Below are 19,051 nucleotides of genomic sequence, written 5' to 3'. Positions count from 1 at the left end.
ATCTGGCTCTCTATTTAGGTACCGTATTGCACTAATACAGGCACAGCAGTAACGACAGATTTAGCTGAATATAAATTGTAGGCCTAGTATTTAGGCGCTGGATGACAGGTTACGTTTACGGACAGCATTAGACTTGGAAATGCACGGTAGCGTGTGAAATTATTGTGGATGACCCTATCAGCACCTTGAATCTAATATACCCTTTTAATGAATAGATTTAAAGTAGCCCTGATAGAGCAGAAACCACTAATTTAGGGAATTGCTAAGTTGGGAATTGTATTTCAACCCAGAACAAAAATATATCCTTTGCCAGACAGCAGACAGTATTACTGTCTGCTGGCCACAGCTGAAATAGGCTGGCCACAGCTGAAACACCAGATTTTAGTACTGCTATTTTGGCAATTGTATTTCACCCCTCAATAAAATAGCAAGCACAGCCAAGCCCCTGATGTAGGATATAGCAAAATAATAACCACACTATTGATGGTTAAATGGACTTGGTGGCAGCTTGCCCCTGATGTAGGATATAGCAAAAAAATAACCACACTATTGATGGTTAAATGGACTTGGTGGCAGCTTGTGCTGGCGCACCACAAAAATGTCCGCCGATCACCCCAGAAAAAAGTGACTGAAAAACACTCTGGGCAGCCTAAAAACGGTGAGCAATTGAATAGCAGCAGTTCAATGATCCACAGCTGTAGATCGATCACTGACTTAAGTGTTTTTGAGGAGTTAATCACTGCCTAATCTCGCCCTAACAGTCGCAGCTGCAACCTCTCCCTACACTGATCAGAGCAGAGTGACGTGCGGCGCTACGTGACTCCAGCTTAAATAGAGGCTGGGTCACATGCTGCACTGGCCAATCACAGCCATGCCAATAGTAGGCATGGCTGTGACGGCCTCTTGGGGCAAGTAGTATGACGCCTGTTGATTGGCTGCTTTGCAGCCTTTCAAAAAGCGACGAACACCGAACCCGGACTTTTATGAAAATGTTCGGGTTGGGGTCCGTGTCACGGACACCCCAAAATTCGGTACGAACCCGATCTGGTTTGCTCATCCCTAGTTGCCAATTGTTGCGCACCAAAAAAAAAAGCACGAGGGTATTTAAAATTCTAATCACCCCCTTCTCAATTTTCTATATAAAACTAAATAATAAAAAACAAACCAAAATTGGCATTGTGGTTTTCTAAAATGTCTTCACTATTAAAATATTTTTCCTTTTGCGGTGAATATCGTAGTAAAAAAAAAAAAAAGCATAACTTGCTATTCCCCCCCAAATAAAATAAAAATAAAAAACGGTACTTTTAAAGGGGTTCTACAGTTTGTTTTAACTGGTGATCTATCCTCTGGATAGATCAGCAGCATCTGATCGGCGGGGGTCCGACACCCGTGACCCCCGCCAATCATCCGTTTGAGAAGGCAGCGGCGCTTCTTACTGTTTACCGCTGACCCAGTGAGGTCATGACTAGTATCAACTAGCATGGGCGGGGCTAGGCTCCATTCAAGTGAACGGAGCTTATCCCCGCCCTGGCCAGTGATACTAGTCGTGACATCACTGGGCCAGCGGTAAACAGTTAGAAGGCTGCGGCGCTGCTGGAGTGCCACTGCCTTCTCAAACAGCTGATCGGCGGGGGTCCCGGGTGTCGGACCCCTGCCGATCAGAAGCTGATGATCTATCCAGAGGATAGATCATCAGTTAAAACAAACTGTAGAACCCCTTTAACCACTTCAACCCCGCTAGCTGAAACCCCCTTAATGACCAGGCCACACTTCTGCACTACACTACTTTCACCGTTTATTGCTCGGTCATGCAACTTACCACCCAAATGAATTTTACCTCCTTTTCTTCTCACTAATAGAGCTTTCATTTGGTGGTATTTCATTGCTGCTGACATTTTTACTTTTTTTGTTATTAATCGAAATTTAACGTTTTTTTTTGCAAAAAAATGACATTTTTCACTTTCAGCTGTAAAATTTTGCAAAAAAACGACATCATATATAAATTTGTCGCTAAATTTATTGTTCTACATGTCTTTGATAAAAAATAAAAAAAATGTTTGGGCAAAAAAAAAAATGGTTTGGGTAAAAGTTATAGCGTTTACAAACTATGGTACAAAAATGTGAATTTCCGCTTTTTGAAGCAGCTCTGATTTTCTGAGCACCTGTCATGTTTCCTGAGGTTCTACAATGCCCAGACAGTAGAAAACCCCCACAAATGACCCCATTTCGGAAAGTAGACACCCTAAGGCAGGCATGTCCAAACTGCGGCCCTCCAGCTGTTGCAAAACTACAACTCCCAGCATGCCATAATAGCTGTAAGCTATCCAGGCATGCTGGGAGTTGTAGTTTTGCAACAGCTGGAGGGCCGCAGTTTGGACATGCCTGCCCTAAGGTATTCGCTGATGGGCATAGTGAGTTCATAGAACTTTTTATTTTATTTTTCTTACAAAGTCTCATATTCCACTAACTTGGGACAAAAAATAAAAACTTCCATGAACTCACTATGCCCATCACAAAATACCTTGGGGTGTCTTCTTTCCAAAATGGGGTCACTTGTGGGGTAGTTATACTGCTTTGGCATTTTAGGGGCCCAGATGTGTAAGAAGAAGTTTGCAATCAAAATCTGTAGACCGGTGAAATCCGAAAGGTGCACTTTGGAATGTGGGTCCCTTTGCCCACCTAGGCTGCAAAAAAGTGTCACACATCTGGTATCGCCGTACTCAGGAGAAGTTGGGGAATGTGTTTTGGGGTGTCATTTTACATATACCCATGCTGGGTGAGAGAAATATCTTGGCAAAAGACAACTTTTCCAATTTTTTTATACAAAGTTGGCATTTGACCAAGATATTTCTCTCACCCAGCATGGGTATATGTAAAATGACACCCCAAAACACATTCCCCAACTTCTCATGAGTACGGCGATACCACATATGTGACACTTTTTTGCAGCCTAGATGCGCAAAGGTGCCCAAATTCCTTTTAGGAGGGCATTTTTAGACATTTGGATCCCAGACTTCTTCTCACGCTTTAGGGCCCCTAAAAAGCCAGGGCAGCATAAATACCCCACATGTGACCCCACTTTGGAAAAAAGACACCCCAAGGTATTCAATGAGGGGCCTGGCGAGTTCATAGAAAAAAAAAATTTGGGCATAAGTTTTTTTTCTCACAAAGTCTCACTTTCCGCTAACTTGTGACAAAAATTTTAATCTTTCATGGACTCAATATGCCCCTCAGCGAATACCTTAGGGTGTCTTCTTTCCAAAATGGGGTCATTTGTGGGGTGTTTGTACTGCCCTGGCATTTGAGGGTCTCCGCAATCATTACATGTATGCCCAGCATTAGGAGTTTCTGCTATTCTCCTTATATTGAGCATACAGGTAATGAGATTTTTTTTTTCCGATCAGCCTCTGGGCTGAAAGAAAAAAATGAACGGCACAGATTTCTTCATTCGCATCGATCAATGTGGATGAAAAAATCTCTGCCCCAAAAAAAAAGGAGGTGAAAGGCGTCTGCCAGGACATAGGAGCTCCGCCCAACATCCATACCCACTTAGCTCGTATGCCCTGGCAAACCAGATTTCTCCATTCACATCAATCGATGTGGATGAATAAATCATTGCCGGGATTTTTTTATTTATTTTTATATACAAAGTGTTTGCCAAAGCATAGGAACGCCGCCTCCTCCTCAGCTCGTATGCCTTGGCAAACGTATCTTTTACTGCAGAGTAGAAATCTCGTCTTGCAGCGCCGCATACACCGACCTGCGTGTAATCTGACAGCAGCACAATGCTTCTGTCAGAATGCACATCAGTGCTGCAGCTAGTCGATCGGCTGGTCCACCTGGAAGGTAAAAAAAAACCAGGCCGCAACGCAATAATTTTCTTAACTTTGGAACAGAACATATAAACTTTAACCTTTTTGCTTACTGGTGTTTTTTTTTTTTTTTTTTTTAACCTTTATAGAATAAACCTCTCCTACCCCATGGGTCAATGTGCAAAGCGCAAATCGCCCAAAGATGTGGCGAAGTGCGTTATGCACTTTGTCCCAGGTGAAAGGAGAGGTTTGCAGCAGCTGTATGTGAATGGGCCCTAATAGCCCTGTGTGCCTGTCCTGGTGAGATGTGATCCCTATGCTGGGTGTACCTGTGTGTGGTACTTCCGGAAACACTCCCCTAAGCATAGGGCAGGGTGGTCAGGACAGAAATAGCGGGTGTCACTCCTTATTCCACTCCTGCTACAGACACAACAACTTTTTCGGGGTGACGGTTGGGTTGAGGTACCGGCAACGACATTGGGGAAATGTCGCTCGTGTAGACGGCTAACTACACTGGTGGATGGGGCCACGGAACCTCCTGGGTACAGGAGGTTCTCGATGATCTCTTCCTGAAATTTGAGGAAGGATCCTGTTCTCCCAGCCTTACTGTAGAGAACAAAACTATTATACAGAGCCAATTGAATCAAATATACTGACACCTTCTTATACCAGTGTCTGGTTTTGCGGGAAACTAAATACGGAGACAACATCTGGTCATTGAAGTCCACCCCTCCCATGTGAAGTTTATAGTCGTGGACTGAGAGGGGCTTTTCAATGACACGGGTTGCTCGCTCAATTTGGATTGTCGTGTCTGCGTGAATGGAGGAGAGCATGTAAACGTCACGCTTGTCTCTCCATTTCACCGCAAGCAGTTCTTCGTTACACAAGGCAGCCCTCTCCCCCCTTGCAAGACGGGTGGTAACGAGCCGTTGGGGGAAGCCCGCGCGACTAGTTCGCGCGGTGCCACAGGCGCCAATCTGTTCTAGAAACAAATGCCTAAAGAGGGCCACACTTGTGTAGAAATTGTCCACATAAAGATGGTACCCCTTGCCGAATAAGGGTGACACCAAGTCCCAGACTGGGTACTAGGTCCAGGAAGGGCTGCGCTGCTGGTGTATGCCTCACCACGTAATCCGACATCACCAGCCACACTCTGCTGCTCTTGAAGCGGATCCTGTGCAACCTGCGGTCTAGCGACACGGGGCCGGGTACGCCTGTTGCTTTCAGGGACCTCAGCCTCCTCGTCCGAACTTTGGGTCAGAGAGCCACTGCTTTCTACAGGTTCATATTCTGACCCGCTAGATTCATCAGATGAGGGTTCCCATTGCTCATCCGACTGGGTCAGAAGCCTGTAGGCCTCTTCAGAAGAATACCCCCTGTTTGACATTTGGGCAACTAAATTTAGGGGTATTCCCTGACACTACCCAAGAAAAAAAGCAAGCCTGTCTTACAAATGGGAGGCTAGCGAAGTACCGGAGGCCGCTGCGGTTGATAAAAAAAAATATCAAAACAGATTTTTTTTTTATCGCCGCAGCGCGTGTAAAGTGAATGTCCAGTGATCAAAAAAAAATAATATTTTGTCACTGCGGTGGGGCGGGCGTGGGTGAACGCACGTGTGGGCGACCGATCAGGCCTGATCGGGCAAACACTGCGTTTTGGGTGGAGGGCGAACTAAAGTGACACTAATACTATTATAGATCTGACCGTGATCAGTTTTGATCACTTCCAGATACTATAAAAGTACAAATGCTGATTAGCGATACGCTAATCAGCGAATAAGGGACTGCGGTGCGGTGGGCTGGGCGCTAACCGATCCCTAAACTACCTAACCAAGGGGCCTAAACTATCCTAAAACCTAACAGTCAATACCAGTGAAATAAAAAAGTGACAGTTTACACTGATCACTTTTTTCCTTTCACTAGTGATTGACAGGGCGATCAAAGGGGTGATCAAAGGGTTAATTGGGGTGCAGGGGGTGATCTGGGGCTAGTGTGTGGTGTTTGGTGTACTCAATGTGAAGCCTGCTCCTCTGCTGGATCCAACCGACGAAAAGGACCAGCAGAGGAGCAGGGCAGCCATATAACAGATCATATTTACTAATATGATCTGTTTTATGGCTTCTGATTGAATTTTTTAAAAATCAGCAACCTGCCAGCGACGATCATTGGCTGGCAGGTTGCTGACGAAATACTCCTTTAACTTTTGCCGGCCCGCGATGCGCATGCGTGGGCCGGCTCTGACCGAAATCTCGCGTCTCGCGAGATGACACACGGATGCGTCCAGGAGGAATTAATCAACCACCTTCCGGACGCATCCGTGCGTTAGGCGGTCCGGAGGTTTAACTAGTGTTAGGATTCGGCAAGCCGTGTACAAACGGATAGCTTTTTTTTTTCCTGGTATACCGGATCAGTCTGGTATCATCCGGAATAACTGATCTGGTATTTCCATTTTTTCAAAGATCAAAAGCCCGGCGCATGCGCAGACCGGAAATCCGGATCCAGCATTAATAAATCTCTATGGAAACTAATGCCCACCGGATCCGGAAAAACGTGTTCAAACTGATTTACATTTGAATCCTGATCAGGATTTTGATCACAATGAAAAAATGCATTGGAAAAAACGGATCCGCAATTTATGGACTTAAACATTTTTTTCACATTTTTCGGGTTCAACATGAAAACCACGGATCTGTTTTGACGGAACACACGGCGCCGAATCCGGCGTTAATGTAAGTCAATGGGGAAAAAGGCCAGATCCGGCGTTCAGTCAAAGTGTTCCGAATTTTTGTCCGGAGGTAAAAATACAACATGCTACGGTTTTCTGAAAAGCCTGATCCGTCAAAAACACTGAACTGAAGACATCCTGATGCATCCTGAACGGATTTTTTTTTCTACATTCAGAGAACTGATCAGTTCTTTTCCGGATTTGAGCCCCTAGGACGGAATTCTGCGCCGGAAAAGAAAAACGCTAGTGTGAAAGTAGCCTAATGCAAAATACTAAGTATAATGTGAACTGAGGGTTAAAAAAAAATACATAACTCCCCTCATCCACGTGATCGCACAGCCGGGATCCTCTTCTTCCTTCAGGACCTGCAAAAGGACCTTCGCCGCACACCACGTGGTGAGCGCGGTGACGTCAGCGCAGGTCCTGCTGAATGAAGATAGAAAGGTCCTTTTAGCTTCATTCAGCAGGACCTGTGCTGACATTACCGCACTCACCACGTGGTGAGCGCAATGAAGTCAGCGAAGGGCCTTTTGCAGGTTCGGAAAGAAGAAGAAAAAAGACTATGCCGGCTGCGCGATCACATGGATGAGGTGAGTTATGTTTTTATTTTATTTTTTTAACCCTCAATTGACATTATACTTAGCATTCTGTATTAAAGAATGCTATTATTTTCCATCATAACCATATTATAATGGAAAATAATAAAGTAAATGGGTTCCTGGGTCATACATCCCTCGTCTCCTTAGCAACCATGCGTGAAAATCGCACTGCATCCGCACTTGCTTGCGGATGCTTGCGATTTTCACACAGCCCCATCCATTTCTATGGGGCCTGCGTTGCGTGAAAAACGCAGAATATAGAACATGCTGCGATCTTCACACAACGCACAAGTGATGCGTGAAAAACATCGCTCATCTGAACAGCCCCATTGAAATGAATGGGTCCGGATTCAGTCGAGGCGCAATGCGTTCACATCACGCATTGCACCCGCACGGAATACTCGCCCGTGTGAAAGGAGCCTAAATGTGGTATCTCCGTAATGATACTGACCTGCAGAATGAGGTAATCTTGTAATTTTTAGCGCATAGTGAATGGAATAAAAACTGTTTTTTTATGTATGTCTTTTTGCTGATGACACAAAGATTTGTAACAGGGTTGATGTTCCTGGAGGGATACACCAAATGGACAAGGACTTAGGAAAACTAGAGGAATGGTCAAACATCTGGCAACTAAAATTTAATGTTGATAAGTGCAAGATAATGCACCTGGGGCGTAAAAACCCAAGAGCAGAATATAAAATCAGTGATACAGTCCTAACCTCAGTATCTGAGGAAAGGGATTTAGGGATCATTATTTCAGAAGACTTAAAGGTAGGCAGACAATGTCACAGAGCAGCAGGAAATGCTAGCAGGATGCTTGGGTGTATAGGGAGAGGCATTACCAGTAGAAAGAGGGAGGTGCTCATGCCGCTCTACAGAGCACTAGTGAGACCTCATTTGGAGTATTGTGTGCAGTACTGGAGACCATATCTCCAGAAGGATATTGATACTTTGGAGAGAGTTCAGAGAAGAGCTACTAAACTGGTACATGGATTGCAGGATAAAACTTACCAGGAAAGATTAAAGGACCTTAACATGTAGAGCTTAGATTAGAAGAAAGACGAGACAGAGGGGATATGATAGAAACTTTTAAATACATAAAGGGAATCAACAAGGTAAAAGAGGAGAGAATATTTAAAAGAAGAAAAACTAGAGGACATAATTTTAAATTAGAGGGGCAAAGGTTTAAAAGTAATATCAGGAAGTATTACTTTACTGAGAGAGTAGTGGATGCATGGAATAGCCTTCCTGCAGAAGTGGTAGCTTCAAATACAGTGGAGGAGTTTAAGCATGCATGGGATAGGCATAAGGCCATCCTTCATATAAGATAGGGCCAGGGGCTATTCATAGTATTCAGTATATTGGGCAGACTAGATGGGCCAAATGGTTCTTATCTGCCGACACATTCTATGTTTCTATATGTGTAATTTTGGGGGTAAATAAATTCCATTAATCCATTCACAATGTCATGCTCTTCCAGAGGTTTTTGTAAGAATATTGGGCAGTTTCTCTGCCTACAAGATGCTTGGTTTACTTTTGCAGTTCTCAAAACTGAATTTGACTCAGCAGAGATCACATGCCTTTTCTTCACAGCAAAATAACATGAACAGAGTTGAGAAAAAGACCTTAATCCTAACTTCTACAAACCTATGAATGCAGAATCAAACTAATATGAAAAATTGTTATTCTAAAAATCTTCATCTACTTGCATATTGTTATACCAGCAAGAATTAGTCTTTATGTAGAAAACTATGATTTAAATTGTGATTTAAATCATTTTGATTTAAATCAAATCCACGCTGATACAGCTATTGTAATTGTTCTGCTCCTATCATCTGCAGCTTTAAGGGGTTGTCCAAATAAAAATAAAAAAATAAAAAAAAATTGGGAACCAGCTGTAAATGTGATATTTATCACTCATCACTGTACTCCTATCCTGCACTACTGATGTCCTCTTCCTGGCTGCAGCTGTGACGTTCTGTGCACACCATGGCACTGTTGCAGCCGTGTCTCTTGCGTGTCTGTCTCTCTCTCTCTCTCTCTCTCTCTCTGTCTCTCTCTCTCTCGTGTCTCTCTCTCGTGTCTCTCTCTCGTGTCTCTCTCTCGTGTCTCTCTCTCGTGTCTCTCTCTCGTGTCTCTCTCTCGTGTCTCTCTCTCGTGTCTCTCTCTCGTGTCTCTCTCTCGTGTCTCTCTCTCGTGTCTCTCTCTCGTGTCTCTCTCTCGTGTCTCTCTCTCGTGTCTCTCTCTCGTGTCTCTCGTCTCTCTCTCTCTCTCGTGTCTCTCTCTCTCTCGTGTCTCTCTCTCTCTCGTGTCTCTCTCTCTCTCGTGTCTCTCTCTCTCTCGTGTCTCTCGTCTCTCTCTCTCTCTCGTGTCTCTCTCTCTCTCGTGTCTCTCTCTCTCTCGTGTCTCTGTCTCTGGTCTCTCTCTCTCTCTCGTCTCTGTCTCTCTCTCTCTGTCTCTCGTCTCTCTGTCTCTGTCTCTCTCTCTGTCTCTCTCTGTCTCTCTCTCTGTCTCTGTCTCTCTCTCTGTCTCTCTCTCTGTCTCTCTCTCTGTCTCTCTCTCTGTCTCTCTCTCTGTCTCTCTCTCTGTCTCTCTCTCTCTGTCTCTCTCTCTCTCTGTCTCTCTCTCTCTCTCTGTCTCTCTCTCTCTCTGTCTCTCTCTCTCTCTCTCTGTCTCTCTCTCTCTCTGTCTCTCTCTCTCTCTGTCTCTCTCTCTCTCTGTCTCTGTCTCTGTCTGTCTGTCTCTGTCTCTCTCTCTCTTCGTGTATCTCTATACATCCATACTTTTTTTCTTTCTTTGGTATTAAAAGATCAATTGCAGCTATCATACAAGATTGAGTTCTGCAAAATTCTTGTAAAGACATCAACAGCCTCCAATCCAGGAAGACCATTTGATAGAAGAGGGCATGTGCCATTCCTGGTAAATCTTTGCTGTATAAGGAAGTGCCATGCTCTTTGGGGGGGTTTATTTGCAAGGCAGAGACCGTACTGCCATCAATGAGCGGTGTCTGATGGAGCAGCATCAGATGCATCTTGCGTGTCAGCATGAGCCCGGGTGCTTGCTGCTTCTCCGTTACAGGAGGGGGAGGGATGGGAGAAACTCTGTATGGCTGGATACCCAGATTTCTGGCTGCTAGGCAGGATCACGTGGCGCTCGCATACCTTGACTAGTCAACTTGTTGTTTTTTATCTTCTCATTTGAGTCTCTGCCATGGTTCGCTAATAAATCGACAAAGAAAAGGAGGGAAATGAATATGCACTGTAGCAGTATGCCGATGAAAGTCTCTGCTGTGAGTAACCTGTGCTTCCCAGAGATCAGACGCTGTTTCTGTTTTCCCTGTACAGTACTGCTGCAACACGGCGCTGATCCCAGCATCCGGAACACCGATGGCAAATCAGCCCTGGACCTGGCTGATCCTTCAGCGAAAGCTGTGCTTACCGGTAAGAAACGCCTTCCTGATATCCGATTTGTAATACTCCACGCTTTTATACTGTACTTCTATTCTTTCCATGATTTTTATGTGATATGTCTAAAATCCTCTAATTTATCAGGGTTTCTAATTAGTGTATGGGGCCATTTTTATCTGAAGTTCAGTAAGGGGACTTGTCAGTAATCCATTTATACTGAGCTGTATTCCTGATCTGTGTTTGGCATCTTTTACCCCCCCCCCCATGTGTTTTCTGCCTTTGGTTATGACGGTGTTCTCTTCTACCTTTGTCTCCACATCCCCATATTTAAGAACATAAGATGTAGAGGAGCGCTTTGGCTTCTCAGTTATTGTGCTATTATGTCGCTTGTCTATATGCGTGCCCCGTGCTGTCCAGCTCCAGTTCTTCTGGAGCAGAGTCCTTTTTTCCCACCCTGAGCAATTTGTCACCAAGGATATCAAAAGCATATTAGAAAGTGAGCAAAGCGTTGATGATACGCTGCCTGGCCTGAGGGAGAAGACTAATGTATTTTCCCCATCTAGTCACATTCTGCATCTGATTGTGCAGGATGTCGGTGGTTCATATGCTTCTTGCTGCTATTGGCTGTGATAAATGGCAGCAATTCTGCTGCCACCTACGGTGCTAAATGTGGCAGGCTAGAAAAACTTCTCCTTAGCAGTGCATATTTTATGGCTGCACCGGGCCGCTGAAAGGTGCGTTCACAGCTCGTCCTAAACGGATCTTTCAAAGCAATTGGATAGTAGAGCCGCGACGTTCATTTATATCCAGAGATCGTGGCATTCACATGCAAATCTTTAGTCATTTTCTAGACTGTCGGCGAAGAGTCTTATAACACTAAATAAGTACAGAGAAGCCAGACTGTACAATATACCTCCGACGTGCAGCTGCTCCACACAAACCAGGTTCTGTCTCCGTTTTGTGCTAGTCAGGTGACCCGTACTTTGCCAGCCAGAGCCCTAACTTTCCAAATATAGGATGCAGTCGTTCTGCAGTGTCCTTTTGTGTTGGAATACACATTTTTTATGAGTACTAGCAGAAGGACCCAGCTTTGCACGGGTGTATTTCATCCATTTCATTTAACGTTTGTGTGTGTGTGTGTCGTTAAAATAGATCGACAGTATCCCCCATAACAGTGACCTCTACAGCACCCCACCCATTTAACAGTGAACTCCACAGTCCCCCACCCCTTAACACTGACCCCCCCCCCCCCCAACGTTGTCCTGCCACTTTAAATTGGGACCTCCACAGCAGCCCATCCCCTTAACTTTGACCTTCACAACAGCCTACCCCTTTTAACAGTGAGTTTCACAGTACCCCGCTCCCTTAACAGTGACCTCACAGTACTCTCCTCCCTTAACAATGACCTCCACAGCGGCCTGCCCCCTTAACAGTGACCTCCACAGCCCCCTGCCCCTTTAATGCTAGGCTACACGCGCAACACTTTGTCTTAACAATTTTTATAATGATAGACTATGGTGTTGCCCTTTTATAAATAATAAATAAGCCTCAAAAAGGTACGTTGCTTAGTGGCGTCGCAGGTCCCAATGGTGAAGTGGGTACCGTTCACACAGGTGAAAGCGTTTCTTTTGATTGGACCGCGCTGCCTCAGAAGTCACAGGAGATCCACAATCGAAGCCAGCAAGATAATCACGGACATGGGGAAGCAAACAGGCCAGTCAAAGCCTCTCCTCTCCTTTCCAAGCTTCTATGGAACACCAAAATTGCATCCATTAGTGAAGTACAGTACAGTACGTCATACAGATTGGAGTAAAAAATGGTTTTATTATACTCACAATGTACAAGTATATACAGGCAGTATACAATGGATCAGTGGATCAATCACCCGACCCGGGTTTCGCTCAGTCCTGCTTCGTCAGGGGTATTCATCCCACCCACTCCAGGGCGGTCTTATAACGGGTCAGGTTGGTTTGCACCCGCCTACCCACTCACACATGATCCAATCAATTAAACATTTAAATAATCAAGACATTAAATCACACAAATACATGTCCAATAAAACACTGTAAAATACATAAAATAGCAAATACATAAAACAGGGACATTTCAAATAGATCTATCATACATCGGTATATAACCTCCTGTAGCGATCTATGACTACTCCTTTGCTATCAGTTTCAATCATCCTACTCCCTCTTTACTCTAATAAGTCTCCTAACCAATCACAGACCACATTATCCTTAACCCACCCTCCTCCATTCATAGAGACGGCAACTCCCCCACATCACATGATATCTCCTGGCCAGTCACACATCAAATTAACCTTAGCCCGCCCTCCTCCATTCATAAAAACGGCAACTCCCCCATATCACATGATGTTGTCCAGCCAATTCAATTCCAAAACCTTAGAAGGTCCTAGCTCGATACAACACCACACTCACAGGTCCTAGATCAACCGAGAACACTTCATCGCTTCAGGTAAGACAAGGTTTTAAATCAAATTCGGCATTAAGGCCTCTTGGTTGTAACGTTTTGTATATCCATTCCACCTCCCGTTTATTTATCTGTTTTACTCCATCCCCTCCACGCCAGTGTGGCTTGACTTGTTCCAACCCCACAAAGAACAAACCACTTGGATCTTTTCGGTGCACCATTTTAAAGTGCATTGAAACACTATGGGTTTCCAGCCCCTTCTTGATATTCCTCACATGCTCCTGAATTCTTATTTTAAGCTTCCTGAGGGTACGTCCCACATATTGGAGTCCACATGGGCACTCCAACATGTAAACCTCCCCTACACTCTCACAAGTAATTTGCCCTTTAACCTTTAAATCCACACTTTTTTCATTGGAGTGCACAGATTGAATATGCATTTTTTTATCTTCCCTTTTTCGATTCTTACATGGCAAGCAGAACCCACACCAGCTAAACTTGTTCCCTTTGATTATCTTCTCTTGATGATTAGAACTATGTACTAGTTTGGTACGTAAACAGGGAGCCTTTTTGAAAATAACTACCGGTTTTTGAGGAATATCCTTCCCTAGCACAGGGTCATTTTTTAAAGTGGACCAATTTTTCCTAATGGCATCTTTTATCAAACCCGCCTGCGTATTGTATTGAGTTAAAAAGGAAAAACGAAAATCTTTCTCAGTCTCCGCCTTTTTCTTCTTTCCTTTATCTTCTTCCTCTATCATCCTACTACATTTGGCTAGTTCATCTGCCTGATACCCTTTCTCCCTGAACCGTTCCTTAATGACCTCACTTTGTGTTCTAAAATCCTCCACTTTGGTACAATTTCTAAAGACCCTCTTTATTTGTCCTTTAGGGAAATTTTTCAGCCACGGTGTATAATGGCAGCTGGAGGTATCTATATAACCGTTAACATCCGTCTCCTTGAAAAACGTATGGTGTTGCCCTGCCACATGTGACATACTGCGACATGACGGTCGCAAAAAATCCATCCAACATGGATTTTTCTGTGCCTGTCGCATTGCAGTCGCAGCATGTCACATGTCGCAGTGCAACACCATAGCCTATCATTATAAAAATTGTTGCGCAACATTGGTGCGACACATGTAGCAGTGTAGTTGTGCCTAAAGCTGACCTACAGCAGTGAAGAAAAATGGCTGGGTTGTTATGGAAGCCTGGAGTAAAACTGTGTGTATGTGGAGACTAAGGGCCTGCAAGCTTCTATTGGCTGATAAGGGACATGTGACCTTGTATATGGCAGTTGGGATATGAAGAGAGAGACTTGCAGGCTTCTGTTGGCTAATGCAGGTCATTTTTTGGGAATATCTCGGGAAAGGTACGTCCTACAGAGCTGAGACCCCCGCAAGATATCTTTCTAGGTAGCAAGGGATGTGTATACCAAGTTTCGTTGAAATCGATGGTTGCGTTTTGGAGTGATCATGGAACATGCATACATATGTCCTTCTGTTTAGATAGATAGATAGATAGATATAGTAACGTCATAACGGATTGATGGATTTGGCGTTGTGCTGGAGTTACTAAGAACCCTTGCTTTTCTCTGCTCCCTTGGAGAGCAGGTGTGGAGATATTTTTCTGTCTTTAATGTACGGCATGGGTATCCTTCTTGCCATCAACATAACTCGATTTTAAGTAGCTTGCTTTCAATTACTGTCAGGAAAGCAATTGATTTCGGCTCCCAAGCGCCTGTACGATTGATGGGATTGGTTTGAAAAGCTGCATTGTTGACATCAAGGCAATTAACTGTGGGTAGCCTGTAATGCTGCACCAAGGACTGGCATTCACCTTCGCTGTGTGCAATGATTATCTCCTTTAGATAATGGGGAACCGGCGGCCATGTTTGATAGGTGCCGACTGCAAGATCTTATGGATTGTTGCAGTAAAAATAGTCCTACTTTTAGCCTTTGACAGGATGAAGTAAACCGCAGCTTGTTGATCTGGGAAATCGGAGCGCAGAATTAACCCAAGCTCTGTAGCAGATTTAAAGGATCACTAAACCCAACGTTAAAACTGGTTTGTATGAAGCGTCTACTGACTACATTCACAGATGAATATATAACGGATTCATGAGCGTATTGGAAGAGGGAGATTTTCTTCATGCAGAAAGCTTTCCTTCTGCGTGTGTCCCTTGGCTGATAACATTGAGTGCAGACTACGCAGCCATTGGTTTTTCTGCATAGCATGATTTATATCTCTTACAGCTGAGAGTGGCTTCCGTTTTCATGTGTCACATGGGCCGTCTGGTTGGCTAAGGCTTCCCTTGGTAGGTTCCGCTGAACACTCTGATGCCTCCATTTTGAAAGGAGTTATCTCTGAGACACCCCCCTTAACTGCACAGCTAACAATCAGTGGATTTAAAGAGGTTATCCTATCAATCCTCTTCAAAGGCTGTTAATAGCTGTTTTAAAGGAGCACGTAACAAAAAAAGAAACAAACGGCACTTTCTCCATTTGCCCCCACCCCCTTCCATCGGTTCTATTTTTTCTCATTACATTTATAAAGAAATCTGCTCCACATCACAGGAGATCATTCATGATCCCAATCCTCCTCCGCACTGCCCTGAAATTAAGCCCCGCCTCCTCCATCAGTCTAGAGTTGACGATAGAGCAAAACGGGAGACTAAGGCTGTATTCACACGTCCGCAATGTGTTTTGCGGAGACACGGATCCGCAAAACACGGAAAGCGGCAATGTGCTTTCCGCATTTTGCGGACCGCACATTGCCGACATAATAGAATATGCCTGTTCTTGTCCGCAATTGCGGACAAGAATAGGACATGTTCTATTTTTTTGCGGAAACGGAAGCACGGATGCGGAAGTGCGGATCCGCAAATGTGGATGCGGACAGCACATTCCGTCCCCATAGAGAATGAATGGGTCCGCACCCTTTCCGCAAAATTGCGGAACGGATGCGGATCCATTTTGCGGACGTGTGAATGGACCCTTAGGGAATCCGTCACCAGCGACCTCCCTATCAAACTGTTTGCATAGCCACATAGGGTCTGGTCTGTGATAACCCTGTGCGCTGCTGGAGGCTGTGTCTAGTTTGTGACGAGGTGTACGCCTCGCCCTAAATTAGGCACAGTCTTCAGCAGTCCGTGCACCTGAAGTGAACTCTACGCCATAGCTTGGCTGGAGTAGATTTCAGTCTTGTACGCCAGTTTTCTGGAGTAGAGGAATATAATGCAGCAGTCTTGCCAAAGAAAGGAGCAGAGCTTGGGTGCAACAAGAGCAATGGTGATGCCCTCATTGCACCAAAGGCCTAATTTTCATGTTAAGAAAAAGTATCATAAGTTGGGCATGGCACTTTGCATCAACAAAAGAAAACCAGCATTTTAATCAGATGACCCACAGCTATGTGTCTATGGATAGGGAGGTTGCTGGTGACAGATTCCCTTTAAGCCTTCTGTTCTCTGCAGGGTTTCTGTTTGCCAGGATCATGCAGAAAACCTTGTAAAGCTTTTACTGTTTGCAAAAAGTAAAAAAAAAACTTTTCATATATTTATTTTTTTTTTTTTTTTTTTTTTTTTTTGGGCTCTATGTTCCCCTCTCCTTTGACCAGAATCCCTCTCCTCCTCTTCTCCTCTTCTGGCAGCTTCTTACTTCTCCTGCAGGTCTTCTCTGCCATGCTATTGCTCTGTTCCTTGTAGCTACCCTGCACTGAACAGCGCGTGTCTAATGTCTACCATTGAGCAGTGAATTAGGAGAGCATGCATAAGGTTGTAGACATTGAGCACCGGGTGGCGCTATACTACGTCAGTAATTGTCATTACTCTTCACTGGAACGTGATTTTTTTTATTTTATTTTTTTTTTATTTTTTTTGTTAAACCGCTTGTAGATGGCAAAATTATTTTTCATACTCTATATAATGAATACTCCTTTAATTAGGTTTTTGCTAAAGACAATTATTTTCTTCCTGTTAATTATAATCCACCCCCTATCACCATTTATTTTTTTCCTTTTCTGTTCTGAAATATATGTTGAGTGGCTTTGAAGCAGGTTAACTTATTTCTCAGTGTAATGTGAGGATCTCCTTGAGTAGTACATCTTTTGTCTATGCCATTATTTTGTAGGCTGATACTGGTAATGCCACCTTCTCTCTACCTGTGTGGAGTGTCTTAGATAGGCCTGCTGTGATTGAGAAATACCTCTGTTTGGGGTGCTCACCTTCTATAGTTATATGGAAATAAAACGTGGGCTGCAGTCACTAGATGGCTTTAGTGGACAGTACCTAAACCAGACACAGTGGTTTATCGTGATTAAACCACTGTAGTTTTGCTGCTGGGTTCTCATCTGAATGGTGTACCACCTCCTTGCCACTTTTTCTGCTTAGGCCCCATGCACACGACTGTATCCATTTTGCGGTCCGTTAATCTCTGCTCCTCAAAATACAATGCTGTTTGTTTTAGCCACATTTTTTGCTGAACCATTGACAAGTTTAGGACATGTTCTATCTTTTTGCAGAACGGACATACAGACGTGGAAAAAACATTGATGGGCCTCTTTCACACAACCTTTTTTTTTTTTCCAATTGCGCACCATTTTTTACGGAACCAATTATTTCAACGGAATGTACTCCATATGCATTTCTTTTCCGTATTTCCATTTTTCCGTTCCTTTCAAAGATAGAACATGTCCTATTATTGCCCGCAAGTCACGTTCCTTGGCTCCATTCAAATCAACGGGTCTGCAAAAAAAAAAACGGAGCAGACACGGAATGTACTCTGTATGTCTTCCGTATCCGTTTTTGCAGAACAATCATTGAAAATTTTATGCCCAACCCAATTTTTTCTATGTAATTACTGTATATGCCATACGGCAGGGGTGGCCAACCTTACAGACCCAAAGAGCCAGAAAAAAAATAAAACCATATGACTGCCAGGAGCCACAAGCTATACAGTTACACAAATATGCGTGCACACGACAGTATTACTGCAATTGAGTTATCAAACGTTTAAACCACCTTTCCTACATGTAATGTAGACAGCTTTAGTGAGACTTCTGGCAATCTTTGTTTTTCACAATGTGTTTCAAGATTTCTCAGACGACCGCCCCATGCTCAGGTGACAGATGAGCCCCTCACCCCCATTCTGAGATCGTGTGTGTGGGTGATTTGACATAGGGGAGATGTGAGCATGGGAGTGTCTTATGTGAGTATTGGGGAGGCTTATTTTGTGGGTCTGATGAGGATTTGGGGTTCTTATCTGAGATCACGCTACCACCATGCCAGATAAGACCCCCATGATCAGTACTTTAATGGGAAAAAAAAACAAAACACTGTATCGGAGGCTTATTCTACCTCTGCTGCCGCTGCTCTGGGGACTGTGGCGCCCTCTCCACAGTGACCTGATGTGCACAGCGTCGGGTCAGAGCGCAGGCCTCCACGTAATAAGAGGGGCGGGGGGTGGCGGCAATTGACCTTTAACCACTTTAGGACCACAGGTTTATACCCCCCTAGTGACCAGGCCCTTTTTTACAAATCGGCACTCCACAACTTTAGCGGTTTATTGCTCGGTCATGCAACTTACCACCCAAATGAATTTTACCTCCTTTTCTTCTCACTAATAGAGCTTTCATTTGGTGTTATTTCATTGCTGCTGACATTTTTACTTTTTTTGTTATTAATCGAAATGTAACGATTTTTTTTTGCAAAAAAATGACATTTTTCACTTTCAGTTGTAAAATTTTGCAAAAAAAAACGACATCCATATATACATTTTTCGCTAAATTTATTGTTCTACATGTCTTTGATTAAAAATAAATATTTGGGTAAAAAAAATAATGGTTTGGGTAAAAGTTATAGCGTTTACAAACTATGGTACAAAAATGTGAATTTCCGCTTTTTGAAGCAGCTCTGACTTTCTGAGCACCTGTCATGTTTCCTGAGGTTCTACAATGCCCAGACAGTACAAACACCCCACAAATGACCCCATTTCGGAAAGTAGACACGCTAAGGTATTCACTGATGGGCATAGTGAGTTCATAGAACTTTTTATTTTTTGTCACAAGTTAGTGGAAAATG

General features: G+C 43.9%; 1 protein-coding gene across 2 annotated transcripts in view; it reads left to right on the top strand.

Moving 5' to 3' along the window:
• LOC122945970 (poly [ADP-ribose] polymerase tankyrase-1) overlaps nucleotides 1-19,051 on the top strand; it is a 261,810-nt gene that overhangs the window by 42,325 nt on the left and 200,434 nt on the right. For both annotated transcript variants that reach the window (XM_044305225.1, XM_044305216.1), the window contains exon 3: nucleotides 10,480-10,575. In XM_044305225.1, the coding sequence (XP_044161160.1) occupies nucleotides 10,480-10,575 (96 nt within the window). The remainder of the gene's footprint in view (nucleotides 1-10,479; nucleotides 10,576-19,051) is intronic.

This window comes from Bufo gargarizans, chromosome 1 (genome assembly GCF_014858855.1).
Source record: "Bufo gargarizans isolate SCDJY-AF-19 chromosome 1, ASM1485885v1, whole genome shotgun sequence".
NCBI lineage: Eukaryota > Metazoa > Chordata > Amphibia > Anura > Bufonidae > Bufo > Bufo gargarizans.
This window is presented reverse-complemented; position numbering and strand designations above follow the sequence as displayed.